The 23236-nt window shown below is 47.0% G+C and overlaps 1 protein-coding gene and 1 long non-coding RNA gene across 4 annotated transcripts in view; one reads left to right on the forward strand and one right to left on the reverse strand.

Moving 5' to 3' along the window:
* PRTG (protogenin) overlaps positions 1–19898 on the reverse strand; it is an 86084-nt gene extending 66186 nt beyond the window's left edge. For all 3 annotated transcript variants that reach the window (XR_011143638.1, XM_068957903.1, XM_068957902.1), the window contains exons 1-2: positions 19684–19898; positions 18624–18926 (exon numbers count right to left, since the gene is read on the reverse strand). Coding sequence is in view for 2 of the 3 variants with exons in the window: in XM_068957903.1 (XP_068814004.1) it covers positions 18624–18926; positions 19684–19738 (358 nt within the window). In the remaining variant the exon portion in view is untranslated. The remainder of the gene's footprint in view (positions 1–18623; positions 18927–19683) is intronic.
* LOC138068844 (uncharacterized) lies at positions 18394–22756 on the forward strand. The gene is made up of 4 exons (XR_011143640.1): positions 18394–18547; positions 18805–18949; positions 21280–21494; positions 21805–22756. It is a non-coding gene; the product is annotated as an uncharacterized lncRNA (long non-coding RNA).
* The last annotated feature ends 480 nt before the right edge of the window (positions 22757–23236 follow it).

Consider the following 23236-nt stretch of genomic DNA (forward strand, 5'->3'; position numbering starts at 1 on the left):
GCCATTCTGCGAAGAATTAGTTCTGCTTAATAGCCCAACTGTTGCATGGGGAACATCCAGCACAGTTTTGTGCTTTGCAACATGCAGAGAAGGATCACAGCACAAGCAGGACTGTGCAACAAGAGACATGTCCCTCCACAACCATCCTAATTTGGAAAAAAAAAAAAAAGTTGTAGAAAATTAAAAATTGACTGCTATGACTTAAAGGTTCCCTGAAAGAAGATCAGGGAAACCTAAGTGAGAATGACTGAGAAACAAAAAGGCAATTTCAGCACTATGCAACAAGGACCTCCAGGGCAGCAAGCTCGGAAGCTGCCCCATACTGATCAATGAACTTCATGCAGATGCCAGCAGAAGGGTAAGACCTCCAGTAATCAGTTATGTACTTTTAAAAATAAATAAATGCTATTCCTGGTGGGAGGAAAAAAAAAAAAAACCACACACACAAGGCTCTCTAGTAGAGCGTAATGCCCGCTTTTCACATCACCCTGCCTAGCTCATCAATCAGGGAGAGCACGGCAGAGCGCATCCCCGGCCGGAGGGGGCCCCACGCATTCCTGCGCCGCCTTGCCGGCCCTCACATCTGGGGGGAGGCAGAGGAAGAGGCTTCATTCCTTACAGTGGCAAACCGACACCATCCGCCTATGAATGAGTGTAAGCTGATACCGTGGTGTTTTAAGTCTTCAGACAGGCAGGAACGCTATCCCTGAGAGATAGGAGCGCTGTCTATTTCTTGAAGGGTTTCAGAATTGGCGTTCTGGGATGAAACGCACAATTTTGCGGCGAAACGCAGGGGAGAGACGCTGGGAATTCAAGCCCTTCCGCCCCCTCTTTCCAAATGTCAACACTGCTGCTTTCCCTTGGGGAAAGGAAAGAAGAGATGCCTCCGCTCTCAAGGGCCAAATGCCTTCAAGTCATTTCCCTGTTGCCAAATGCCCCCCTACCATATTCCACCGCCCCCAGTAACGCTCCTTCTACACAGAGTACTCACTAACAGCAAAGTTCAGAACATCTGAAAGTTTGGGAGCAGCAAGGGGAAAACAGAAATAAGCTTCACATGAAGAAACAAGTAACAGAAGTATTTTTCAGTATTGCTTATGTATTGAAAACTATTGAAATCCTCTAATTAAATGTTTATCTGCAAAATTTCTGGGGGTGGGAGGAAGGGGAGTTTACAATTATTGCAATTTTTATATGAAACAAATCAGCGATGTGGCTTCCAGATGAAAAATCATATTCACTTCTGTGTTATGGAAATCCCTGTATTTCTTCCGAAGTATCTTTCTCACACCCTCTTACGTGTCTGGAAAATAACCTGCAAATTTTTTCTGAATGCACCATAAAAGCCCCCACACCAAAGGAAAATGGAAGGAAAAAAAAAATTGTCTTTAAAAAAAAAAATCTCATTTTGAAGCCTCGTAATTTTGCGCTGCTAGCTATGGTCAATGAATGCAGTTTGCCCAGTCACAGTGCAAGTAGCTGTGTTCTACTATGCAGGTAATACCTCTGGCTATTAAGATCACATACATACTTTAATACACAATGAAAAAACAAATAATCATTTTTATTCTGCAATTTTATTGCAAGGAAAAATCTGCAAGGAAAAAACCCTTGTCCTTGGTTTTTAAAGCCTCGCTAATTATCTCCAACTCAAGGCCCTGAACCGAAGCTACCAGAAAGGTCCCCAGGTAGCGCTACCTGGAGCCCAGAGAGAACGGTATCCTGACCCCAGACATCACTCTCCAGCCTGAAACAAGCACGTTCCGATAAAGGGGACTGATATCTGTGGACAAGAAGTACTTGGGAAATACAACTTCAGACATGAAAACAAGATCACCAAGCCTCAATGAAAGAACATGTGCAAGTGGTAAAGGAGGCCGATTCGACAGATGTTGTACTTATCCCAGACTTCTGGCACTCAGAGAAGCACATCATAGTGGAGAAGAGTTAAGCAAGGTTAGATTATCTCACAGTTCCTTCCTCCCTTGTATTTGTTGAGATAAACGAGTGGCTTAACTATCTTAAGACCACAAAATTCTCCCTTTTCCCCGCAAAAAGCGGGAGAGAAAGGATTACAGTAGACCAAGTAACACTGCATTTTCTTCTAAATTACGCACTTGTACTTCAACCAGCAGAAGTGCAACACCTTGGCCTGCAGCCAGTCAGAAATCCCTCATAATACGTTCAATAAGCCAAATCAAAACAATACATAGTTTATATGAGTGGGGTAAAGAAACTTGGAAGGTCATATTTCATCTGCTGCAGCTCATCATGTTCATTCAAACAGAGGCAGAAGGTTAACTGGCGGGATCTGCTCTTTAATGCCTGTTATTTCCAGTGGAAGGAGCCAAGCAAGAAGGCTTTCTTCCCCTCCATACTGTATGAAGGGGATCAGCAAAAGGATCTCAGAGCGGAGGGAAGCTAGCCCGGCTGAAGGGAAGATGGAGAGGAGGGCTTGGCCACACAAAGAGGAAACACTGCCCCAGCACAACTCGGCCTTGGTTTTCAGATGCGTTAGTTATAAAATCACAAACACGATTCAGGCTTTGTATAGCAACATCTCCCTCTGTTAGAAAAAAGGATCCTCTAACACCATTAGACAAATGGACAGATGGCATTTCCGTGCATTTGAAAAATTCTGGATTTAGACAAAAAAAAATTTCGCTTATGAGGTGCAAATGGGGACTGGATGGAGGAAGAGCCTAGGTTCTGTCCTCGGCTTTATGGCTGCCCATGTCACCCATAGGAAAGTAATTTATTAAGTCTGATCCCGCAGAATTTATTCTCTTCTCTGTTTTCTCCACAGTAAATAGAGATAACACATTGACCTTCTTTTAGTTACTCCAGGCTTCTTTGGGTGGCTTATCACTATAGATATGAGAGGTATTAGGAGTATTAATATTTGTATATTGTATATTTTAAAATTAAGTGTGAGATTAATAGAAATGAATGTTCTCAACTCTGTCATATCACCTAATGACAAAAAATTATGGATTTGCTGGCAAAAAGCTCTTCTGGTGGGGAGAACAAGTCATGGGGAGGGGGAAACCACCACTGCCACCACCACGCGCCCTGCAGACCGCGAGAGCCCTGTCAGCCCTGTTTTGAGAACAGAACTAAATATGCAACGAAAAAGGCAGAGCAGACGAAGCAGCAGTAGAAACCCACAATTCCTATCCGCGCACGAGCCTCAACTACAGTTAGGAGCATGAAGCAGCCACGCGCTTCGTTAGCGCCAGGCTAACGTGACTTCCTAAGCCAGCTTACGTCATAATGAACACCACCACCAGCACGTTCAGAAATCTCATAAATCGTATACTCACTGGTCAGTAAACCTGGATCCACATCTTGCTAATGATTTTATAACAAAATTCAGCGAGAAGATTATTAAAGTTATTGTTAAATATGTGCTTAAACACCAGTCCATGTTGCAATTGAATAGAACAGTTCCGATAAACTTTTAACTTGTCTCATAAGCTGTCACAGCGACCCCTGCTATGTCATGAGTCTTTTCCTGACAGCCTGCCCACGTAAACTCTGATACTTTCAAGCATCTGTTGAATGAAATTACGTCACTTTTGTTGCATGACATGCACCTTAGATAAAAGAAGCTAGCCCAAGAACTTCCCCACCAACGTAGTATACAGGGTATTCACCTCTTACACACACACAATTAACGTGGTAAATCTCCATGCTCACAAGTTCGTAAACTGAAGAAATAAAGTTCTGTAGCTCTGTTTGCCCTGGGTAGACGTGTGCTCTAGGAAGCAGTTCAACTGCATGATCGCACTTCCCCCACTATTCACGGCACCAAATGAACGCTGCTCAGGCAATGAGCACCTATTCCATATTTTGTTTTTCCTTCTCCGCTCAGTGTGTGGCCTCGTTCCTTATTTATTGCACTCTGCTAAGCGTTGCCCTGAGGACAGAGTTAACTTCCCTCTGGCCTTTTCTGCTGGGCCCTGCGCTATAGTTCTTCACAGATGTTAATGCATTTACTTTCACAACACCTCGAGGGGATGAAAATCTACTATTATTTCAATTTTACTGTTGGGTATGGACAAACAGAGGGATGATGGCCCAAAACGTTGACTAATTTCGGTGTCTGGGAGATGGGGTGCTCCAACGAGCACATCCCCTTCTGCCATTTCTCTCGAGTCAGACTGCCGACCTCCTGGTCCTCTCCCAACTCCATCTCCTGGTAGCCATGGCAACTTCCAAACTTTGCCAGCCCCGGGCGTCACTCTGCAGGTTCTTCCGTAGTCCTAGTCTCTTCCCACTGATGTGTTTCTCTTCCCCTTCCTGACCTCTAGACACATTGGACCCCTCACACCTCCACCTCACTGGCTTCCCATCCCAAACTTCCTCTCCAGGTAATTAGACCATTGGTTTCACTTACTTCAGCTTTTTCTCCCAGCTGGTTTCTCCAGGCAGTGTTAAATCACACTTCAGCTCCTCATTAATTCAAAACAGGAAAAAAACGCAAGGCCACAGCAGCCTGGGACTGCTTAGAGGGAAAGTCCAGCTCAGCCTTCAGAGACAACACGCTCAGCACAAATGGTGTCTTCTGTCACTCCAGCGAGTCAAGCTGAGGAGGTCTATGCTAAACATGTGCAAAAATCAAGCTTTCTCCTCAAAATTTACAGAACAAATTTGGAAATACAGTCATAGCAACAGAAAAAGCTACAAAGACCACTTCCCTACCAAATCCCATACCACTGCTCCCAGAGTAGATGTTCCCATGCTTTCCTAAAGAAAAACAAAAGTACAGAAGAAACAATTTCTCCTTAGATTTGTTTGAGTGAACTAACTGAACTACTCAGCAGAAGTTCTCTGGATACTAAGAAAAAAAAAATCAATTTAAAAATGAAGAGGGACAGATACTGCCATGAAAATTTTCTTTCTAAATGATTGACGTGCCAGAACTTAGCAACAGCAGTCTTGTGATATAAATATTTGGCAAATTTAACAGCAGATAGTGCCACCAGCCTCCCCCTCCCCCCCCTCAGAATACAATCATCACTTGCAGAAAACAACAGACCAGAAAAAAGCGACCACTGGTATTTTTTGCAAGATGCCTGATTAAAAGCATCAACAGACATCATCTCTATTACATAAAAATAAAGTTTTGCAGCCAACTTTCTTTTGGGGAGGAGGGGAAGAGGGCTTTTTGATATAACTCATTAAAAAAAAAAGAAAAAGTTGCAGGGCCAAGCCCTGCTAACAATTCAAAACTATTTCACCTTACATGGCACAGACATTTTCATGATTTTTTTAATTAAAGTAACACCTCAGTGAAGTTACAAGAAACAGTCAGCATGTCAGACCTTCTCATCTCTGTTTCTTGAGACAGTCAGAGCTCATCTAACTGTTAGTAGTTCCAAAAACTGAAGACAAGCTCTCCCAGATTGCCCCACATCCCCACCACTGCTGCTTACCTCCAGCCTGCTCTTCTCGTACTTGTCTGATCACACGGGGGCAGTTCAGCTCACCACAGCTAACCAGGTTAGCCAAGCAACCAACCTAGCCAAAAAGGGTATTTTTTCTGCCAGGTTTAGCAAACAGATGAGCACCACTGACTGTACAAGGGATGTGGCATTTACTACATCCTATTCTTCACTTTCAGAACCACAAAACTAGTGTCTGGTTAAAGCATAATTTATTATACTCTTTTTGCAAGCGCTTGGGCTGATTAAACTTCTTTATAATCCATTGCAGTTTCTTTTTTTTAATAGCTTCATGATTATGTCACCAGTAGATTTTCATATTCAATCCATGCCCAAAATCCCACTGCCTACTACTAACGGAAAGCATTAAAGTAAATGTCAACCTTTTAAAGGCTCAGCTAAACACAAGGCAGCGGTTTTGAACGGGTTTCATTCTCTCGGAAGGATCTGCCTCCAGTATTACCTCTGGTGCACAATGTGCAATATCTCTTTACCTGGCTCAAAAAAGGGGAAAAGAAAACAGTCTCTAAACAGAAGTGAAATGAAATTCTTCATCAGAAACGTTTTTTATATTTTTAAGATGGACTATTTTCAATAAAATCCATGACCACAGAAGAGTCTAATACGCTGTCTAGTACCTCTCCATGATGGCTATCAGCAGATTAGATGCTCCTCCTTGGTGCAGAGAAATAGTTCCCTACAGTTAATTTATGATAGATAAGTATAAAGGTTTTTTTTCAGTGTGGACATGCTTTGGGGTTTTTTTTTGTTTGTTTGTTTGTTTTCTTTTGAAGTCATACAATCCCAGTAACTCTATTCATGGGAGGGGAAAAAAAAATATAAAGCACTGTGTGGATTTCAGGGATTCACCATCTGAAAGCTTTTATTCTTCCACAGTGAAGGAAAGTTATGACCTTTGACATGTGGCTATGGTGCCAAAGAAACTGCTTATAAATGTGTGTCAGTAAAGAAGCAGAAATCAATAAATTCATTTAATCCAGTGAACTATTATGTAGTGGGACACAATATATTTTACAGAGCCAACTGTTCTTTCTCTCAGAAGAAGAGCATTTTACCTAATGGATTTTTGGATATTCCAGTTGTGGAACATTTTAACATCTGAACATTATCTTTGGTCCATTAATAAATATTTTAGTTGCTTATGTTAGAAATTACCAGTACTTTCAAGCCCGATCTGAAAGATCCCCAATACAGCTGGATTCAGGTAGCACAACAGGAACACTGGCAGGTGGGCAGATACCCCATTAGCAGCTTCCACCACCATTAGAGACAGCTACCCACAAGAATCAAACCCAGGCAGGTGTTACCGAGTGCATGTTTTCTCACGGGTGCTCAAGAGCAGGATGAATGAGATATTGTCCATCATTCCTAACACACTAATTTTAAAAGACCAAATGAATCACTGCCCTACAACATTATAAAGCCTTTCAGCAAAGCATTTGGTCACCTACCGTATCATTTTATGTCAATCAGCAATAAGCAATGTCAGATAAAGAAGATGACTTAACAATAAGGACGCAAAGCCACGTGCTGGGAACGTCACAAGACTCCCATGAATCTTAGCAAGAAATCCACAGTCAGTTTCTTGTACACTGTACCAATACTTGTCTCCTCCGATGTTCAGTGTATCCAAGAACTCCAAACATTAGAAAATATAATTACCACTAAAAATAAGGTTCACTCCCTAAGAAGCAGAAGCTACTAACTGAATTAAACAAAAATTCTTCTACCAATGAGAAACAAAAACAAATCAAAAAAATCCCCGTACCCAAATATGTCTCCTTTTCTTAAACAAAACAAAACATTAAGTCTGAGGACATAGGGTAACGCACCAGCATACAACCTCCAACGTACGGATTGCACCAGCTATGGTGCACAGAGCACTACAGGTCAGTATTACGCCCCCTTTTTTAACAATAGTTTGGCCGTGTGATACAACTGAGCTGCCTTCTTGGCACAGACTGGCCAAACTAATAAGAGCAGTATCCACTTCCAACTCTGTTGAAGATCAATGATAAATCCGCTTGCAAACTGTGGGCCACAGGGTTGTTTGCATAAATGACCATTAAAAGGCAGAAGAAAAAAGAGCTGGTCGTATGCTCACTTACGCTCTTGGGAGGGGGGAAGGGGGAAGGAAGTTTCACCCTTGTAATTTGGGACACGCTACATACAAAGTTTCTCTCTCCTCAGGCAAAATGACAGAGTCATGCCAGAACTCCCAGAGACTATTTCCAGTTAACATCAATTTGCCGGATGTCACAGACAAGTTTAATGAACAAAATGATAAATGTCTGTCAATGGCTTCATAAAGTCAATGAATTCTAGTTACAAAGAGCGCACATAACGCACAGCTCTGCCTGAGGCACATGTTACAGTTATTAGAGGTTTACCAGAGACCTTGATGTGGACAGTGAAATGGTAATTTAACAATTTACACTAGTTAATCTACTGATAAATTACCTAATAATTACTAATATATTGAAGATCATAAGAGCAAAAGTAAGCATAAAAGTTATTTACAACTCTTTTCAATGTTCAAAGACTCTGAGTTTGACTTTAAAACTTCTTTGAAAAGTAATGGCTTGATAACATCTAGTTGTTACAAGATGTAAAACAAAAAACAATACCGGGTAGCACTGAGCCCTTTTTAACATATAATGTAAGGGCTAGCAAAACAGCTTTTCCTTAATCATAATTATTATGTGATTCTGAAACAACTGCCAGACCACTTGGGCAAGACGTTACACTGCTGTCCAATCATTTTTACCTAATCTAAATTTGGGGTCAAAAGTGACCTCGAAATATCTTATGACACTTCCCTCCTCGGCCACAGCTGTGAAAATAAGCTCCACTGGAAAACAGGACCTCCTTCCAGTCACCAAACATAGCGAACGAATAAGAAGGCGGGGCTACCAGGAACAGTTGGGAAAATCCAGAGCAAGAACATATTCTATAAGACACGTAATTTGTAAAGAGAAAAAGAAAAAACCTGACTACACACAGCAGAAGTAACACGCACCTGACACGACAACTAGGAGCGCATGAGGACGTTGGAAAGGACACAAACAAAGAGGAATTTGAACATCAGGACTGATCAGCAGATAAATGACAAGCTTTTCCATATGGTACTCTTTCCTCTGCAAGTTATTTTAAGGTGCCCAGGAAGCGAGTGTCTCACGATACAGCTTAAAAGACCTGACAATCCCACTCTAACAGACCGATGGGTAGCCTTAAAGAGTTTGAGGGGAGAAAAGAAAGCTGACCATCACTACTGCACATGAGAAACTTGTGCTGCAAAGGTTGACGAGATATAGAAGAGAGTTATTTTTCTCTTGCGTTGTCTTTAATCTGATATGACTCAAAGGAGAGCCAAAAGCCAAAATCCAAAACCCTCTTGACTGGAAGATGCAGAAAGATCTTTGGTGTAACTCAAGATTTAGAAAGTGAGCCACGTGTATCTATCAGAACATCCAAAGCAGATCAGATATTACATATGCAGTGAAATCCTACTGATCAGTTAAAAATTCAACCTTTTCTCTCCTTTGGTAATTCTATCAATTTACCAATGATACCATTAAGACCTGTGGGTTTTGCACACGAGAATTTTGGCTCGAATGAAAGGAGAACAAAGGATGCCATCAATCAACGTGCCCAGGAATCTCTTCCGAAGTCACAGAGTTGCTTCTGTTCACAGAATCCCCTTCAGTTTCCACCCTTCATGCACCCACGTATGCAAGATATAACATCACAAACTGCAAAGACTTAGCTTAACTGCCCCCTAGCTATGTATCAGAAGAACATCAGGTGACACATTTAATGCTTGTAATAACTTTTGCATACCCCTTACTCCTGGTCAATCAAGGTGATTATTTCTTTCTGTCTCACATCAAATCACTTCAGAAGGGAACTACCACACCTCAGATCTAAAGAGCAAATTCCCATTACATGTACTTTTTGCATAACGCAAAGCATTGCTATCATGAAGATCAAAAGTTGAATTTTAGCACGTTCTAGAACAAGACAAGTATTAAACATTTGTGGACTAGGTAAGAATTGCTCCTTTTGCAGCCATATACCACTTAGCGTAGCCTATAATTAGAGACAAACTCTTCTCTCCTTTCTAAAGTATTCCACTTGTGCCATCTGAAGTTGTGATTCAGAAAAGCATGCCGATTTTGGACAAAATATTAAAGCTGTGTGGAACGGCAACCCATTCCAACACCTATTGAAGCACGCGCTTGGCAAAGACACTCCCCACCTGAATACCAACTTAGTGAAACGCAGTGTTTTCAGACCAGACCCATCCTACCACCAGTCCCATTACACTGGCCAACATGTAGAAAGTTTTCTTCATAAGACTCTATGGATGGGAAAAGCACATCAAAGACTCTCTCTGTAGTTAGGTTTGTGCTTTCCACAACAGGTTTCTGTCATAATTCAGAAGCAAAAAAAAATTCTATTCCTTGTCCAGGAGAATCTTACCAGGGCTCTCACGGGAGTCACCACGTTTAAGCAGGGCTCTTTTCAAAGGCTGGACAGTCAATTTGTTCAGTATGCTTCTACTATTAGAAAAAATTAGTAAAATAGAGGTCAACCATAACTGTAAAGTCTTGAGAGAAAAAGTGCTGATCACTACATCTACAGAAGGGTCTGCTGAGATTTTTTTTTTTTTAACTGACTTAACGAGCAGATGGCTCAACTGTATTTTCTCAAAAATGGCTATCAAGAAAGCTGCTTAGTGTCTAATGAACTGTCCAAAGGCAGGACTTCCACACTTGCACATTATAAATCATTTGTGCACATTTTTGTAAAACAGAAGTCTTTGCTCCACCACCTGCTCTTTGGCTTTTCAGTTTTCCCAAGTTATTGTTGGTTTTTTTTGTTTGCTTCCCCCCCTCCCCCGAGAAAAAGATTCTTTGGTCTACGTTATATAAGGTCAAATTAGATGGCCTGGCTGTTTCTTAAGCATGCTAATCGTTTTAAACCAATCCCTAGATTTAGTGTCAGGAAGGTCTATCTTCCCAGCTGGAAACATTACAGTTGCATTTGCTTTCTACTTTCCTTTCATTTCTCAAGATCATCTGACACAAACAAATTCCCCACCACCGCAGCGATGCAGGCCATGGATGGCCCCCTCGCTCCCTCCTGCATTAACCATCGCAGGATCGGGGCAGCAAGCATGCCACATGTCCCGTGACCCTCGCAAGTCTCCATGCCCAGGACTGCAGGAGACCCAGCATACCGAGGTTTCTATCTCTTTTTCAGTTCTGTAATGAAAGTTCTCGTCTGTTCTCAGCTCTGCTGGAACTTCACACCCAGCACATCTCTCATTTCCATTTATTCCATATTCCAGAAGTCATTTATTTCCTCAAGACATTGCTTATTTGCAGAAACAAGCTTATAAGATCATTTTTGTATAACTTAGGGCAACAAGTGTTCTCACTGCTTCAGTCAGAAGAGGAAAACAGCTTATACAGCTGCAAGCCTGAGGACTAAGGTGACAAAAGATTAAATAACTGCATTCCTTGCTGGCTTTCTCCCTCCCCAGCACTGAGTCACTCATCCCCAATAACTCTTCCAAGAAATGTCAAGCACTGTCCTGGTACTTTACAACTTTTGCTTCAAATTAATGATAAAATTCTGGTGACATTTGGCTTTGGATATAAGGGTTGGTTGTTTCATCATTCCCATGACTTTTCTAAGATGTTTATTTTCAGTATTTCATTTCTCATGATGCTCTCACACCACTAAATGAGAGAGTCCTCACTAAATACTATCAAAATTGCTACAATAAATAACCTGGGCTCAAAGTGAACATTACTTCCTCAACAGTTTAACTGCTGGAAAACTTACAGAGGGAGTTTTCCATCAGCCAGGCTCAGATCCATGCGATCCCCTGAGCTCAGCAGGAGTTTTAAAAGCTTTTTAGTGCAACAGCGGCACCAAAAGACTCAGTCACCCTGAAATCCCTCCCCTGTAAAATACGAACATCGCAAACTCTGCCGTTTTGGGGCGACAATAACGAGAAGGATCTAAGTGAACTTCCGAAGCGTGCGGCAGACCTAGGTGCACCTGGAGGGGCGCGACGACTGCATCCTACTGCCCCGTGCTGCAGACGCATCCCAAACCGCCGCCCAGCAGCCCAGCAGAGACAGGCAACTGAGGAACAAGCATTTTGGGACAGGGCCTCAGGATGATGACTGTATTATCCAGATGTCACTTAGTTTATTTGGCCTTCATGAACGTTCACATTGTTAAAAAGAAAAGAGGTAAAAACCTCACAAAGAAAAAGGCGCTTCCCCTCCCCTGAGGGGATCAAATTCTATCTCATTGAAAACAATAACCAGAATTAGCTTTTGAGTTAGGAAACATGGAAAAAACAAAAGCAGTAAAGAAAATCCCTTTGTCTAGTACCGCTTACTTATATTTTCCTCCAACATATAAGGAAGGCCACATCCTTCGGAATCTTTTATATATAGAAAAAACAACACATAAAAGGAGGTTATAATAATTTCATTAGCTAAATCATAAACAAACCCTCCCACACTGTGGTGGTTTCACACCCATCTCCTTCCTGTGCCTCCTGTTTTAAAAAAGTAACAATTTTACCCACACAAGGGAGAAAAGGCAAAACATGTTTCCAGTATAGATGTAGGATTTTTAAGACTGCCCAACACAGATCATCTAGTTTGATTTTTTTTTTCCCCCTAACTCAATTGTTGAGACAATCAGCTTAAAAATGTAGATAGGCTGCTGCTTAAAAGCTACCTAGAGGTTGACCCTAGAAACTAATGTTGACCATACAACCCACACTTGCTCAACAAAATGTGGAGACTTGACGTTGTTGATTACTTTTTCACTTAGGTGGTGATTACCAGTTATAAAGACTGGAAGTAATCAATCCCAATTTAACAGCTGGGCCTATTGATGGAACAGAAAAAAAAAAAAAGAAGAAGAAGAAAAAAGAAAACAATGCAAATCTAAACAAAAGATTATGTCCAGAATTTTGGAGATAAGATGTGAAAAAAAAAGAAATGCTGAGGAAAACACCCAAAAACTAAACACAAAAGTGTCCAGCAACGGAAATGACCACATCTCTGTAGGAAAATGCCTAGTAACTTCTAAATTCTTCCTCCAAGATTCTCTTTTGTCATTGTCTTAAATTGTTCTGCACACCATCAATGGCCACAGCTGTTAAATTGTGAAGACGTGACAACAAGTCTCTAGGCAAACAACTGCTCAGAGCAAGATCCTTTTCTTTAGGATAATCAGAGCTGGCTGACAAAAGGGGGCCTTACTGAATGCCCTTTCAACAATTTCTACGCTAAGAAATGCAGAGAGAGAGGGAGGGGGGAGGCGGGGGAGCACCACACTGCAAAACCGGAGCAGCATCCTTTGCTGCAGTATGTTGCTTTGCAAGTAGGAAAAAAAAAAAAAACTCAAGAGTTTAGTGCAACAATTACACATTCTCACCGAAGGCAGCAAGAGTGCCGCTAGTCCGCGCTTCTCGCGCAGCACCATGCTTCCCTTCAACGTTTCTCAGGGAGGTGAAGGCTTTATGAGCTGCAGAGCATGCTGCCAATAGGTTTGAGTGTTCCTTTAAAAACAGAAGCTGGTAAAACTTTATACATTATAAAGTTAAGGTGATAAAAAGTAATAAAAAAACCCAAAAAACAGCTTTGGCCTTACTAGCTAAGAAAAGCAAGGGCATAAAACACCCCAGTCTGGCGTTATGGTTAACACAAACTTGGAGCTGAGGTGCTGAGGTGCCCATAAAAAGCTCACTTCTCTAGCGACTAGGTAGTAGAAGCAAACACTGTTCATGTGCACTAAGTAGAGTTTCATACGTTTTTTTTTGTCCTGGTAAGGATTAAAAAAAAAAAAAAAACACACACACAAAACCAAAAACCCATCCCTTAGCCTGTGAAAGAGCTGTTAGTAGTGCAGACGAGTCATTGCTGAAAGAACGGGGAATGGCCTAGCGCAAAAAAATAACCAGTGATTATGCTGAAAATTTCTTCTGTAAACGTGACGTAGAGGTTCAGGGCAAAAAATGTCCAGGGAGGTCCTAGAAGGAAATTATAGAGGGGGTGGGGAGGGAAGAGGAGAAAAAAGACAAAATTCTTCCTGTTTTCTTATTTCTTCAGTGTATCTCAATTAAAGAACAGAAACTGTACCGCTCTTCTTTACCGTTACCAACTGGCATTGCCAGCTGGGACATCTAACTTCTTCCTCCTGCCTCAAACACTGGACTCAAACGCACGGAGGATCGGCCACGTGCCCGCGCAGCTCCGGCGGCGGTTCCCCTCCCAGGGCGCCCACATCAGCTAAACGAAGCCACAGCAATAAGGCAACGTTTGTCAAACCCTACAGTGAGAGCTTCCTCCAGCTGCCGGAGACCACGCTAGCGGTGCGTCACTGATAATGCAAGACCCTCGTCTCCAACAGCCATTTGCCACCTCGCTCCCACCTCAGTCAAAAAGCATTCCTGCCTCCCGCCCCCTTCCAGCGCCGCTACTTTTTAACATAAACATATTATGGAGCTCTATAAACATCTGGAGGATGGAGGATACCTAAAGTGACAGATCCCACACAAAATGAAAACTGCAGTGGGTTATACCACAGCTTACTAATCCCTTCTTTAAAAAAAAAAAAAAAACAACCCTAAAACTCTTCTGTAGAAACGCGTAGCGGAAGGGCCACATTTCTGCCTACAGGCACGTTCCAGAAAGGCCATCGTTTGAGGAACCCTGATTGTCGTGGCAGCACCAGTTTCAGCAGCCTCCCTGCGCCCCCCGCGCCTTCCCGCCCCCGCGGCGCTGCTCGCAGGCACGCCGGCACAAGCAGCGCCAGCGGCTCCATGACAAACCGCATCCGGGAACTCACTTGGGTTAACACCATCTTTTGTTTTAATTCTATTATTTTAACCCGGATCAGTTCCCTGTTCAGCTAGCCACACAGGCAGCTGTGCCCACACAAGCAAGGGGACGGCGCCAAAGTGTGAGCAAACAGCTGGAGCCAGCACGGTCTGCTGCTAAAAAAAGTGATCGTCACATTACAGCATAAGGCTCAGCTGGATGCACTCCTAGGTAATCAAATATTTCAAACCAGAGCAGAAGATGTTATTAGGGTATCAAAACATAAATACCCATTATTGTCACTGTAACGGGACCTGAGGAAGGTACAGTCACATCACTGCTGCAGCAGGTAAGCGAACCCCCTGCAAAGTATCCTCTGCTACGTGTAAAACTCCCTGCGTTTCGGGGACCGCGATGCAGCGTGCAGACAGTTTCCCTCCCAGGAACATGCTAACAACAACTTGTCCCAAGAAACCTTCTGCTTGCACAACCTTTTCTTCTTGTGTAATGCAGAGACTGCGTGCGAGAGATTGGGCTTATGTTTCCTGTACTTTGAAAACCAAACATTAAGATCAATTCAGCCGAGCCAGGAGAGGAGAAAGGGTTATCTAGGAATGTTCCTACCAGCTGTATATGTCCCATCCATCCATCTTAAGGCTTCCATTTCCACTTTTTGTGGAAAGGAAATAAACAGCGAGCATCCTGTCCACTCACTACCCAAAGCCAGTGTTACTCACTTCAGAACATCATCCCCCTTTCCCATTTGTTCTTAATACTAGTTTATTGGAAGTCCAGCTTTATTTTCAGGCAGAATCTTAGTCCTCTATGCCTAAACTTTCATTCCCAGTTCAAAAATGCAGAAGTACAAAAGCGTCAGAGTATTCGTTTTTGACGAGCTCAAAGCTGTACCAAAAGTGCTCGGGCTTTCTCCATACTCCACATTCTTTTTATATTCTGGTCAAAGAGACCTCTCTCAGTCGCAGCGGCAGCAATGAGTTGAATTTTGAATAAGTCATTTTCTCTTCACTAGTAGCGCTTTACCCCCACATGGTGCCTTACAAAGGATCACACAGGAACCTCCTCCTCTCCCCCCTAGGTCAATTAGCCAGCTTTGGAAGCAACTACAAGCGCGCACTGAAACTAATATTTATTTTTACCTAAGTAATACCTCAGCTCCACAGTTTCCTTTAAAAAAGTAGGGGGAACTTACAGGGGGGAAAAAAGCCCTAAATTAGTCAAATTCTTTTGTGCATGGATGAACAACAGGAAAGCAAAGCCTTGGGGCCTCTGGGGAGGAACCCTGTCCCTGCAGACCTACTCTGATGTGCTCGTGAGATAAGGCTCCATAGTGACACTTAAGGAAAGGCCTGCTCACATTTGAATTTCTGCATTCCTCAAGAACAATTCATGGCAATCACTAACTTTGCAGAGGAGCTACATAAAAGCTTTGGCCAATGAATGAGGGTCATCTGCTCTTTATCACAAGGGTAAACCTCATCCTGGCCAGTTTCTAACCTTTTAACCCTGTGAATTCTTAATTTGCACATGAATAATGGAATTCTTGCCAAGAGTGCAACCTTCAGCTTCCAGTTCCTAACTTTAGAAACCAAGACCTGATCTCCTTGTGTGCTCAAATCTTAAACTCCTCGACAGATTAAAGTTTTTGGTTTCCAAATGCAACACTAAACATTACAGTTCCACAGCAAAAGATAAGCTTACTGGCAAAAGCTCTGACCAGGCAAAGTAAAAGCACATCCTCGCACCCTGCTGCTACCAGAGACTGAAGAGAGCATTTGCTTTTTTTCTCCAAAGAAAGAATGCCCATTTAATGCCTATTCTCCACCTGTTTAATATGTATAGTTCCTTCTATGCCCTGGCCGCAAGGTAATTTGCCTCTCCAGCAACGGACAACAGCTTCTAAACAAAATCACAAGCCTAGCAAAATCCCCACAAGACTTTAATTTCATTCATTTAAAATGTCTGCAAAGTTCAATCACGTCACGATAGCAGGGAGAACAACTGTAGAAAACACAAATGGAATACAAAACCAATTTTGCAAAGCTGGTTTTGCGGGCTTCAGAATATAACTATACCAATCACTGCCTTGTTTCACAGTTTTACAGAAAAGTAGGACATTCTGAGCCTGATCAGACTGGAACATGACCAAAAGGAAGAGGCTGCCACACCGGCTAACTTCACGTTTGGTCACTATTTAACCACTTAATCTCTAAGTCAGCAACACCTACTGTGATCATTATAGATCCACTATCTCTTCCAGTTTTCTCCAACAGAAATAGGAAGCCTTTTAAGTATTCAAAGGGAAAACAAAAAAAGAAGCCTTTTGTCACAGTCTTGCAGGGAAAAAAAACCCCCAGAGGCTGCAAAACAAGAATGTCATTCCACAACATGCAATCTAATGGTCACAGCTCTCCCTTTGCCAAACTCTTTCACTATCATTTACCTCCCTGCCCCCAAAAAAACAAAGCCCAAAACAAAACACCACCAGCTTTCTGGTGAAATAAGCTTGATGTGAGAAACAAACAAGTTAGAAAAGTTCGGTAGTGTCTGAATAAAAAGAGATGGCACAAGTTTCTCACTGTACTGTATCGCTCCGGTGCTCTGTACTGTTCCAGAAGTTCTCCGATCTCTAGAACACAGAACTCGTCCTGCAATGCCTCAAGCATCACTTGTCCCAGAGTTTTCTCTGCTCCAAGACTTTTACACGCAGAATCCATCCTCCACTGCTTTGCTTTACATTTTAAAAATCGAGATTCCTATCCTCCTAAGAAAGGCTTCTGTCAGTTTGTTTGTTAACGGCACTGACACTCCGAAACCTAATGACAACAATTTTTGAGTGTCAGTGTTATTAATACACTGTTTCTTAGCTTTTAATCACAAATATCCAGGAACTGTCTGGTTTATCCATCCTGTATCTGAATAAGATGCCACGGTGCAAAGTTTTTGGCCAGTTTTTAGAAACGGAGAATTCAGACAGCAGCCTCTTGCAGCATGTGAGAGCTCGTCCCTTATTCAGAGCCCCCGACTTGCAAACTGGTCTTTGACTGCCCAGAGCTCTGGCTCACTGAACAAGGTATTCCACACCTTCCCGTGATACTTTATGGGCCGTTATTATAATCTGTTCAGACACATACGGAAAGTACTAACATTCAGACGTTTTCAGTGAGAGCGAACATGCTAACTGTGCTAACCAGTTTCAGGCTGATTTTGGTAAAACCTCTAATTTACAGCTCCTGCCAAGTCTCCATAGAGGTGCCACAGTTTAGTGCACTTTGCCACTAAGAACAAGGCTGAAGAGGTTAAAGGAAGCCTTTTCCTGTCAGATTAAGTTAAGTCCTGTTAGAGAGGGAACGCCGGAGGACTACGTAAGCCGTGTACGCTCCGTGTTGCAGTCAGTCCTCCTTTGAAATGACACAGTTTACGTAAAAAGGAAGAGTGCCGCACAGCCAGCCCACGGGCAAGGCCCGTGGCACCACCACGGCAAGGGCAGGCGTTCAGCTCCGACACGCATCCTTCCTTCCCACGTTAAAGGATGCCGGGAAGACTGCGGGCAAGCCATGCTCCGGGTCAGACCGCTAAACCTCAAAGGTACTACGTGCAACTATTTTACTCATCGTTCCTCCAGCCGTAGGGGCCTAGGCTGCCTTACAAATTTGACGCTCAGTTCCTAGAGGCACCCAGTAACAGACCCTTATGGTCGGGTACGGCGGTTCCCACAGCATCAGCACCCACCTCCACGTGGCTGAAAGCCTGCGGCAGAAGAGCGAGCTTGGCAATGTAATCCTCCGCTGACCAGAAACCCTCTCCCCCTCCCAAAGGCAGCACTCCACTATCACACTGCTCTGGCTGACAGCAGCCCCCCAGGACTGATCAGCACAACATCAACCTACCAAACAAGGAGGGAAAAAAATACATTTTTTTTCTTTTTTAAATCAGATGTGGAGATGACCCCGGTAAGGCCGCGAGAACAGCGCTTCTGAGAGCTGGGGTGACGTCGCACAGCGCCTCCACCACAGCAGCTCAGCCGCGCGTCGCCACCCCGCGCCCGGGGGAGCCGGCCCCACGAGGCGGCCGCGCCGCCCCGTCCACCGCTGACGTCGGCGCCGCCGCCCCGGGTCCCGCTCGCAATCCCAACACGCCGAAGAAGAAACGCGCGTGGGGCAGAACTGACTTTCTCTTCGCTTTTGTAATCTGCCTTTTCGGGTAGGCAACCAAAACAACAGATTGCCGTGTGCCGGTCGGGGAATCGCTGCCCCGGGGTTTGGGGGCTGGGACTTACTCGCTAGCGTAAGGTGACTTTTCTGGCTGAGGATGGCCCCGTACTTGTTCAGCGCTAAGCACTGGTAAAATCCTTCATCGGACGCCTCTCCTCTCCTTCCTTCCACCTCGCTGATGTACAAAGAGCCGTTGGATAAGGTGTAGATCCGTTCATTTTCAGACACTTTGCCTCCGTTTTTCAGCCACGTAAGAGTGATCGGAGCTTCGCCGCGGGCCTGGCAGTCTAAAACCACCGAGTCCTTCCTCGAGACGGTCACGTCGTGAGGCTCCTTCACGAAGAACAGCTCACTGAAGCACCACACTCCTAGGGGAGCCAGGGCAGAGCGGGTGAGCGCCGCGACCCAGGGCGCCCGCGACCCGTCCTGCCGCACCGACGGCACCAGGCCGCCCGCTCGCCTCCGAGGCCCTCGCGCACCTCACGCTGCGACCCAGCGACTGCGGGGAAAACCGCGCTGCCGGCTTCAGGTCCGGGGCGCTTGCCTGGGGGCTGGCCTGGGGAGCGGGGCCGCAGGGCCCTGCCGTCGCGGGCCGGGCCCGGGGCAGGTGCCGGCGTGCGGCGGGGCCGGCTCCAGCGGCACCGTCGGGGCAGCCGCGGCGCCCGAGCCGCCCGCTAATTTTACGAGCCTGTCAAGGGAGCTGGAGCGCGGCGAGCCATAAAAGGCTAATTTTTACAAGAAGCCGCTAGCGAAGCCCCCTGCGTCCAGCGAGCCGGGGGGGGGAAGGGGGGAGCGCGGAGCCGCCGCCCCCCCCCCCGGCCGCATCCTGCCGCGGGGCCCCTCGCGGCTCCGCGCGCTTCGCTGACCGCGCGCTGCCTCCTTGGGCCGGGGGGGATTAACCGGCGCCCCCTCCCCCGCCGGAGCCCCTCGGGGCCGCCCGCCCCGTCGCGCCGCCGCCGCGCGAACAAAGCGCCGCGCGGGGCCGAGCCGGGCCGGGCCGAGCCGAGCCGAGCCGAGCCGAGCCGGCTCCCCGCGCTCCCGCCCGCCGCGGCATCAGTAAAACCACGTGCGGCAGCGACGGGGCCCCCGGCCCGGCCCGGCCCGGCCCGGCCCGGCGGGACTCACCTGGCAGGGGGAGGAGCAGCGCCCAGAGCGGCGCCCGGCGGGGAAGCGGCGCCATTCAGCGGGAGGCGCCGGGCATGCTCGGCCGCCGGCGGGACGCGGCGCGGGGCGAGCCGAGCCGAGCCGAGCCGAGCCGGTCAGCGAGGGGCGAGGGGAGGGGACAGGGGGCGGACGGAGCGGCCGCGGCGCGCCCGTCCCGGCCCTACTGGCCGCATCTCGCCCCCATTGGCCTTTGGGGAGGCGAGGGGCGAGGGGCAGGGCCGGCCGGGGGCAGGGCCGCGGCTGGACGGGGCGGGCCGCGGGGCGGCGGCGGCGGACAATGCCCCGCCGGGCCGGGCCGGGCCCCGCGGCGGGAGGGGGGGGGGGTCCATCTGGGCCGGGGCAGCCCAGCGCCCCCCCCCCCCCCCGACGGCAGCTCCCGTCCATCCCGGCCCCCTGGTCCACCACAGTAGCCCCGAGGCGGCCCAGCCCGCCCCCGTTTCGCGGGCAGCAGCGTGGTGCTGCGGCGCCGGGGGTCCGCGGCTGAGCCCCCCGGCCCGGGGCCGGCGCTGCCGGACGGGAGGGAGCCCAGGCCCCCCTGGAAGTCGCGAACCGCAGCGCGCCTGGAGCGGGCACGGTGAGAGCGCAGAGCAAACGTCGTCTACAAAAGGTGAAATTTGACAAAACTTTCCCAAAACTTTGTGCCAATAACATGGGTAACGGCTATAGTTTGTGTCCTGCTGCCCCTTTCCGTCGGGGATACCAAGAGGGGGCCCACGGCCCAGCGCCGTGGCGCTCCCAGATACTCCCGGGCAAGCTTGCAGCAGCGACCCGCGAGCGCAGCTCGGAGCACGCGGCGGCTGCCGCAGCCCGGAGCGCTGCCTGACAGCCAGTAACCCAGCGCCCAGCCCTTCTTCCTTCCAGCAGCATCTCACTGCCAGGGGGGCCGCGGCTCCGGCGGGCCACCTGGGTTTGGGGCCGAGGCCGCCCCGGCCGCGCAGTGGGCACCGGGGCCGAGGCAGGTGCGCAGGGCAGGGGCAGCGATAAAGCTTCGCCAGAACATCCCCGAGCCTGCGTGAAAATTGCACTCGCATGCGTGCAGGCTGAGGGGAACGAGCTGGCGACGGTGCGCCCTTTTGTCTGCGTTGCTGCGGCCCCCTGGCTCCAGCATCGTTAAAACCACTTCCAGATGGCCGCGTCGCGCAGCAGAGGAGCGCCCGGCCGCTGAGGATGAGCGGCCCTCTCGCGCGGCCCTGCCAGGAACCGGCCCCAGGTGAACGCTGCCTGCGCTCCAAACCGCGGCTTGCAGAAGTGCAACAAGCATCTCTCAGTAGCCTGTGAACAATTTGTATAGGAAATGCCATGAAGTCAAATGCTGTCATTATCACTGAAGCTTTCAGATTCACCCGTTATTTTATGCTGCGCTCGCGGTACGTTTGAAAACGTGGTTCCCGTGGCTCTAAGCTCCTTTTTGTCTGCTTAGAGCAGAGTTCTGGTTTCTAGAGTTACCATGTAAAAAGGCATCTTCTTACTCAGCAGATTTGCCCCCTGTTTGCGTTCATTGTGATAGCTGCTGACTTCAGTGCCGAGCAAGTTTTTACTGCTTTTTGTTCCTGCCAGCGCTGCAAAGCTTACCGCCTCGGGAGCCTGCGAGCGGGGTCCTGCCCCGGCACTGCCCCACCGCCGGGACGGCCGCAACCCCCGGCGGGCTCCTCAGAGCCTTCCCAGGAAAGCGGGGTGTATAAACCCAACGTAAGCTGTAGCTGGACCTGGATCACCCTCCTTACGTGTCATAAATAAACAAGCAGAAGAATTCACCTTGCTCTGATCTGAGCGTAAGTTTTCAGGAAAGGTAATTTAGACCGATTTGCTTTACGTGCAAATTGCAGTGACCAACCAGACAGTTCTGGCAGTTTCACAGTCGCTTTGCAGAGCAAAATGGCACATCCACTGCTCTGTTGTCCAAACAAGAGCAAATGTAGCCACAGGATCAACTTGGCCCAATGTTTTTGAAGTTTCCTCGATGTCTTGTTTTATTCGGTCATAAAAGACAAAGTGTGGACTATGACAAAAGTATCACTTACTAATGCTCAGAAATAATCTAAGCAAAATTGTTGATGATTAAATGTGTATCTTTGCTTGTAGCAAACTCACCACTTCCATCTGCAGCTCATCCCCGTACTCTCTCCTCTTACATCCTGGTTGATCAGAGCGACCCCAGTCAGAGACTTCCTAGGTGACTTGGGCATACCTAGGAGGCCAGCGTGCCAAGGCCCAGCGCACCTGCAGCGTCTCCAGCCGGCATGAGATGCGCAGCCCCGCTGCTCGGCCCCACCGCTGCGCCAGCCCTGCGTCCCGCTCTCGGCCGCCAGCCGGGGTAGTGAAACAGGAGCACTCGCGTCCAGAGCAAAGCAAAATCCGGGCTCTCGGTTAAACACAAATAATAATTCAATACATCTGTATCCGTAATTTTCCCTTCTAGTAGGGATCTTAAACTGTTATCTTTAAGATAGATTATCTGGGGTATATCTAAAGATTTGGTTTTTCTTCTCAGAAGTTAATGACTTTTCAATGCAGCATGATGCTCCAGGAACGCACTGGACCTCACAGAGCGGGGCTACAAGAAACCATGTGAAGCCACGTGGCTGATAAACAGAACATCCCCAAATCGTGCTAGTGACGCGTGCAAGCGTCACTTGCTATTTCTGCAATTCTCATTTCTTAATCTGAAAAATTAGTATTAAGAATATGCTACATTTGAGGCATGTAACAGTGCATAACAATGAATAGATAAAAACCATGTTTATGAGACTTCCAAACAGTAACATTTACAAAACAACAATTTAAAATGCATCTCAAGGTCTGGATGAGCTGCATCCCCTTGCTAAATCCCTTTGGATAGGCACCAAACATTTAATGGCGGCACCTTACCATGGCAAATCTGATGAAATAGAGAAACACGCATCATCTTCAGTCGCGTTACTGTGACTGTTACCAGTTAAATAAGTCTAAGAATACCAGATGTTTATGCAGTGATAAAGAAGTGCAGTCATCTTTGCTAAATAATTACCAAATAAACCTTTATCAGTTGGCTTGATTTTTTGTGTGGATTTCTGATGACTAGGTATGATTCGAGATGCCGCTCTGATCTGCTACGATTCGACGTGCTGTCATGTGGCGTTTTTACCAGGAGAAAACTAAGAGCTGCAATGCAGCGGCTCCCAGCTCCGTCCGCCTCCCGGCGGTGGGTGGTGGTGGCGAGGGGCTGACGCCCCGCGCGGGCGGCTGCAGGACCGGCGGCGGCGTCCGCCCGGCCGCAGGGCGCTGAGCCCGCGTCGCCGGGTCGAGGAGCGGGTTGCCGGCCCGCGTGGCCTTGACGGCGCGAAAGAGCGGCGCAGGTCGTGGCAGGCAGGTCCCCGCTCGCCGGGCGGGACCTCCGAAACGGTCGTGTCCTGCGTTTGCGGGACGCGCCCCTTCCTCGAAGAGCGGCGCTTCGGAGGCGGGAGGCTGCTCCCGACAGCAAGTGTGTTTCGGAGGCGCCTGTCCCGCGCTGCCGCTCAGGTTTCCTTGCCAGGGT

Source organism: Struthio camelus, chromosome 12 (genome assembly GCF_040807025.1).
Source record: "Struthio camelus isolate bStrCam1 chromosome 12, bStrCam1.hap1, whole genome shotgun sequence".
Lineage (NCBI taxonomy): Eukaryota > Metazoa > Chordata > Aves > Struthioniformes > Struthionidae > Struthio > Struthio camelus.